General features: G+C 42.7%; 1 protein-coding gene across 1 annotated transcript; it reads right to left on the bottom strand.

The window, feature by feature from the left end:
- Nucleotides 1–719: 719 nt before the first annotated feature.
- On the bottom strand, nt 720–6,118 carry LOC112254847 (acidic mammalian chitinase-like). Its single transcript, XM_024427752.1, has 11 exons — nt 6,043–6,118; nt 5,530–5,562; nt 5,042–5,303; nt 4,787–4,843; nt 3,748–3,913; nt 3,411–3,535; nt 3,129–3,252; nt 2,118–2,300; nt 1,839–1,955; nt 1,507–1,639; nt 720–1,290 (listed from the first exon to the last, which is right to left on the bottom strand). The coding sequence occupies exons 2-11, from the start codon at nt 5,552–5,554 to the stop codon at nt 1,040–1,042; spliced, it is 1,443 nt and encodes a 480-aa protein (XP_024283520.1). The 5' UTR covers nt 5,555–5,562; nt 6,043–6,118; the 3' UTR covers nt 720–1,039.
- Nucleotides 6,119–6,703: the final 585 nt, after the last annotated feature.

A 6,703-nucleotide genomic window follows, 5' to 3' on the forward strand; every position in this document is an offset into this window, starting at 1 on the left:
AAGACTATGGTGGAGTGGGCTCCCGCGCCAGAGCCGCCACCGCGGACAGACGCCCACCCAGACCCTCCCCTATAGGTTCAGGTTTTGCGGCCGGAGTCCGCACCTTTGGGGGGCGTACCTTCACATTCTGACCTTAGTTCCTTTATTATGTCTTTGTTTTAGTTTGGTCAGGGCGTGAGTTGGGGTGGGTAGTCTATGTTCCTTTTTCTATGTTGTGGTTTTATGTTTGGCCTGGTATGGTTCTCAATCAGAGGCAGGTGTCGTTCCTTGTCTCTGATTGAGAATCATACTTAGGTAGCCTTTCCCAACCTGTGTTTTGTGGGTGATTATTTTCCTGTTTAGTGTTTTTTCATTGATCTTAATTAAGAGGACTGTTCATTTGTCGTTTATTGTTTAGTTCAGTGTTCAGTTATTTTATTAAAGATATGAACACTTACCACGCTGCACTTTGGTCCTCCTCTCCTTCCACCAAGGCAACCGTTACAGTATTACTGGTATATTTTCACCTGCCATTTGATGAGGAGTCAGTAAGAAAAGGGGAAAAGATACGGATAGTCAAATAGAATAGAGAAAATCTAGTTAAATGGCTTTGGGTTTGTAGAAGTATCGCAATACAAAGGTGCAATGTTAACAAAGGTAGCCTCAAGGTAATATATGTTGTAGGGCTAAGAATGAAAAGTCTTAAAAACCATGTCAAACACAGGGAAATTACAACAAGATAAAGCAGGAAAAAAATGTTTTATTCATATGCTTCTAATCTAAAGTAAAATGCACATTCAAATCAACCAATTTCCACTACTACTAAACTCAATGCAAGACTCAACTGAATGCATCTCAACAATTGTCTACAGAAAGTATTCTTCCACAAAACCTTTTTTTCACGACGGTAACACTTGAAGTTGGTAAATACAAAGTTGGTGTTAGCTTTAGCATTAACGATGCTAATGGACGCCAGGAACAAAAGCTGCTTTTTCTTCAACAGCTAATGGGGATCTGAAATTAAAATCACAAGTCATAAATTCACTCCCTCACAACACGCTCAAGGCCACACACAGCACTTGCAGCTATCGTTGAAGACGGTGCCGCTGCCGCATTTGCTGAGGTTAGTGATGCCACCAGCGCACATGTAGAAGGAGTTGTTGTCCTCTGGGTTGGCGTAGATGCCATCAGGCTTGCCGTTGCAGAAGCCGGTCCCAGGGGCGTGGGTGGTGGGGCGTGTGGTGGTGGGGCGTGTGGTGGTGGTGACTGAGCCAGGTTTGGGGGTGGTGGTAGGGGGCAGAGGGGGCAGCTCTGGATGGGAGGAAAGAGAAAAGGAGAGAGGGTTTTACCATGAGGGACAGAGCTGAGGTGATGAAATGTCTGGACATGATTTAATCTGACTGCATTTACCATAGTGGGCCCCTCCACAGTGGGATAATCTGGTCCAGTATTTGGTTCACTTCCGATTACACTTTAGTTAAGTTTTGGATTGCCAAGTTTGTTGCTTCACTGAAACGTCAGACTCACCAATGTCAAGAAGGTTGCGCAGATGTCCCAGCAGAGGGTGGTTACCCTCGGCGCAGAACTGGTTGGCGAAGTCATCAAGATCCAGGGCCCACACGAAGGCCCCGCCAAACTTGTTGGCTTTCATGTAGCGGACCTGTGGGATTGAAGGAGGACAGAGAAAGGTAGAGAGACAAAGACAGAGAGAGAAAGGGTATATATTTAGAGGCTATGTCACCCAAGTTTTCACAAAGCTTAAGTATCATGCCAGATACTTTGTTTACCACTTTAATGACTGGGCAAGAATGTCTTCTTTTCTAAATTAGTATCATGGTAAATGTTGAATTGAAAATGACCTTGGTCTCGTAGCTCTGCCTGTTGTCAAATCCAACCCACTCATTGCCCTTGTAGGCATAAGGAACCATCTGGTCTGCAATCATCTCAACTGTTGTGCCCTTCACAAAGGTGCAGATCTGAACAAAACACATGAAACGTGAGATTGTTTTGTGAAATCATCATGCAAATGAAATCACCCTCTTGTACTGCATTCTTGAAATAACAATGAAAAACAAATATATAACTTTGCTTAACATTTTGGTCCTGAGTGTATGAATGTCTTGGCCCCCAGCTCTCACCTCATAGTATGCCCAGAAGCCGGCCTCGCGGGTATAGGGCCCGGCGGAGGCGGGGCCACTAGCTGGTGCTCCAACACTGGTGTCAGATGATGTAAGGCGGAAGGTACGACCATAGGAGGCAAAGCCCATGTTCAGCTTCTCCACTGGGGTGCCATTGTCTCTCCAGTACTTCATGGCATAGTCCTGAGAGAGAAAGAGAGGGGTGGAGGGATGGGGAGAGAGGTGAGAAATATAGCAAGTACCTCAGCAGTGCTAGGGCATTTATTGTTGTTGAACAGGGATGGGTAAATTTGATGGAGGTGGGGGCCACAAAAAAACGGAACTCATCATTAGGGGCCGCAGTGGCTCGTGGGTCTGCGTACTCACATCCATACCCCGCCACCTTGCAAACATTTTAGCCCCCCGTTTAGCCCCCCCGTGACAGCAAAGAGAAGAAAAAAAATCCTGCAATTCTGCTCCTCTTGCCATGGGGTGGAGATGAACAGGTGAAGTTTTACAGCTAATTTCCTGCAATTCTACACATTTTCCATTTTCCAAAAAAGGTGGAGGAAAATGTTTGCAGTGTTTAATGTGATAACTGATGATCACTGGGCCCCACCCCGGTCGGTAATTCAACCATGATTACTACAAGTTTAGATAGCTGGCCACTAGACTAATTTACCAATCTATAACAAATGTAGCTGACATGGGCTAATTAAAGGATTGCTGATGCACAACCAAACTTCAAAAAACATAAAATAATGGGGGCTGCAATGTCCCATCCCTGTTGTAGAATAACACTCAAAGGTGAAGTGGCACTATGGTGTTTCTTTATCATCGTAGCAAATGTCATAATTATACCATAATAAGTCAATATCATTGGTAAAGCTGTATGATGTATGAAACCAATTTGACTTCAAATGAACGGTTTTGAACTTACTACTTTCTTCCTTCTACAGGTTCAGTCACTACAAAAGTATCATTATACACACTGCTAAACATTCTGTCAGTTTGTGTGGAATCTTTCCTTACAGTGTTGAAGAAGATAAGGTCTCCCGTGTCATGAGCACCACGGTAGAGTGGGCTGTTGTGTCCAGTGAATTGTTCCCAAGTTCCGTGGAAGTCATAGGTCATCACGTTGATGAAGTCTAGAGACCTGGAGATACACACACAAGCAGACACATAAACTATAACTATTTAGATCAGAAATGGCACCTGGAAGCTGTTTCCAGAGATCCAAGATCCAGAGCTCATTATAAAAACTGATGGAACAATGCTGGAAACATTCATATTAAAAATGGCCTCTAGACTCACTTGGCGATCTCAGCAATCTCATATCCAGCATCGATGGTTCCCTTCCCAGCGGACACGGCAGCAGTCAGCATGAGCTGGGCATTGCCGGTGGACTTGGCCTCAGCTGCGTAGGCAGCCACGAGCTCCTGTAAAACGTACATACACAAAGCATCATGGGTCAGAAAGGGTTGGAGATACACGGTAAAGATGTATTATGGGAAACCATACGAGCTTGGGAAAATATATGAATATGATGCACTCGGTTTTTGTAAAGCTCTTTGGATGCTTGGTAAAGCACTAATAAATCCAAACCATTGCTTCCATTGACTAATAACTGTAGTGGAGGTGCCACACCCACCTGGCACAACAGAGTGAACCTCTTCTTGTCCTCTGGGGGGCTCCCTCGGGCTCCAGGGTACTCCCAGTCCAGGTCCAGCCCGTCAAAGCCATGAGTCCTCAGGAAGCTGATGGATGACTGGATGAATGTATTACGGTTGGCAGCATTACTCACCATGATCGAGAACCTGAGGTGAAGAATAAAGTTTTATCATAAGGCTGTGTATTACAATACACCATATGGTTTCTAAATACAACCTACTACTGTTCTACTTCCACAGATATACTACTAGCTAATTTCTCATGGACCAAGTACGTAAACATAAATCGAGCATCTGACAGAACTAGGTTAGATTTTCGTTCTGGGTTAACTCAGTTTTCTACTAGAACACCATGATGGAACACCTGAGAGAAGATAAAGGTTTTATCACAATGCCTTAATTTAATACACTATGGATGCTAAAGTGTGCTACAAGTAAATTAGTACAGATATCAGTAGTCATATAGTACTGATAGTCAGTCATATAGTACTGATAGTCATGATGAAAGTAATCTTGACAACACAAACGTGTGGCATTGTCCTTTGTCAAAAGCACTTTGAACAGCATCTTATCTTCACTTTGCTTGTAAAACATGATCGTTGTGTGATTTCAGGTCCCCTAGTATAGTTAACATACACCCAGACAACCTAAATTCAGCTATTTCACACATGTACACGTGTCTATTAATATGTATGTGTGAATTGGAAATGTGATTTTTGCATATCCCAACTCTTCTTGAAACATCCTCAGGGAGTGGGGTCACAGCCAGGGTCTGCCATTATTAACAGTAACCCTGGTGCAATTAGGGATAAGTGCCTTGCCCAAGGGCACATCGAGAGATATTGAATCTTGTTGGCTCAGGGATTTGAACTAGCAACCCTTCGGCTAGCCGCCCTTTCCGCCAAACACTACGATACTGTAGGTACAGTTGAAGATGTACTCTAAACCTGAGTCTGGTTGTTTAAGCCAAATGTATGGTGTGTTTCATAGCCCTGTGGCATGACTAAGGAAGGTACTTACTGGGAAGAACCGAAGTTCCATCCTCCGACAGCCAGCAGAGTCTTAAGATGAGGGTTCCTGCAGAGAGGCGGCAAAGAAAGGCGGGTTTGAGATTGTTCAGCGATTTTGGACATAAGTAGATTGAAAAATCTAAGCGGCTGCTAAAAACTAGCTCCAGTTCAGGGAAATGAATAACAACAACAATGAAATATCCTGGACAATTGGGAAACTAAGTTTCTCATTCAACACCAATAAGTTGTGAAGCGAGCCACTTACTTGGTCTTCAAGGCGTTGAAAGACTTGTAGAGGACGTCATCGTTCCACTCATAGGTGACCAGCTCGTTGCGGCTGTTGATGATGGAGAAAGCGTAGATCAGGTGAGTGCACAGGTGGGGGTCCACATTCTCGGGCTTGTACTTCCCTTTGTCTGGTCTGTATTGAGACCAATTGGTGAAGTAGCACACCATCTTGGGAGAGGCTGCAGCTGTGGTGGACACTGAGGTGGAAGCACCCAACTGGCACAGCACCAGGCACAAGCCTAGAGAAAGAGAGAGAGAAAAATCTGAGGTCAATACATGAGTAACTCATGAGAATAACTTTTATCTGCACTGATGTAATAGGTATTTGCTTTGCCTTTCAAAACTGCACTTTGTAAATTGCCAAAAAACATTTGTCAAAGCATATCCTTTTATTAGACGAGAAAGGGCAGTGATTGTGCCTGATGTAAACTGTGGAGTCGTAGTGGATGAGTTGTATGTTATCACCTGCTAAGATTGTCAGCTTAGACATCTTAACTTCTGTTTGATACGAGAGAGAGAGAGAGAGAGAGAGATTAATCAATTAATCTTGAATTAATCTGATATAATACAGTTGGTATTTACAGTGGGTTATGCCAGCATGGAACTGATGCAAGGTGTCAAACATGTACCTGCTCACTACATCACAACAATAAACTACCCACGACTAATATTTATCTCCCCATTAGATAAATAAACCTGACCAACTGTACTGTGCATGGTACTGTCCTAAACAACATGTCCTACACTATTGAAATAATAGCATTAAATGTGTGCATTCACGGACTCTCCTTAATACATTCAGATACTTCGAATCTTTAGAAAACCAATTTAGCAATAGAATTAAAAGCAACAGTGTCTAGCAACTAAAGAATAATAGCAGCTAACATCAAAGGTTTTTTCATCTAATTTCACAATGATTCATTGTTCAAAATATGACGGAATAAACTGTCAGCTCTCAGAGTTTCCTTCCAAGCTTACCTTGGGAATTTCAACGATGAAAGAACCAGTGATGAGAAGTTTAGTCTGTCCTTTTATATAGTTTATTTGACCAAATGGGAGGGGGGTTGATAAAATGATTGCAATACAATCAGATAAGATAACTACAGAATGGTCTGGACTGGGTGGAGATGTATTTATGACAGGGTCGTGCCAGGTAATGCACAGTACTCAGCTGAGAAATGCAAAACAAGACAGATAAGACACAGTGCCTATAGAAAGTACACCGCCTTGAACTTTTTTTCAAATGTTGCTGTGTCATTGGCCACGTTTACACGTGAACAGTATTCCGGATAGTAGCTCATACTCTCACGAGTATACCTGTAACCATGAATAAACAAAATATTCCTCATTTAAGTTTATATGGGTTAAAAGGAATGGTAACTGAAATCTGGACACTGACCGTAGTCCTATAACCTCTCAAATGTAGCCTAATAAAATAGGAATTATTGGAGACTTATGCATTTGTTACAGTAAAATTATACAACACATGTTAATTTTGTCTCTGGAACAAAAGTGGAGAAATATGATTACGTTCTTTAAGCAACTCTTGAGAACATTTGAATATGTGTGTAACAGTTATCTTTGACACTGCTATGCATGTCACGACTTCCGCCGAAGTTGGTTCCTCTCCTTGTTTGGG

This window comes from Oncorhynchus tshawytscha, linkage group LG07 (assembly GCF_018296145.1).
Source record: "Oncorhynchus tshawytscha isolate Ot180627B linkage group LG07, Otsh_v2.0, whole genome shotgun sequence".
Taxonomy (NCBI): domain Eukaryota; kingdom Metazoa; phylum Chordata; class Actinopteri; order Salmoniformes; family Salmonidae; genus Oncorhynchus; species Oncorhynchus tshawytscha.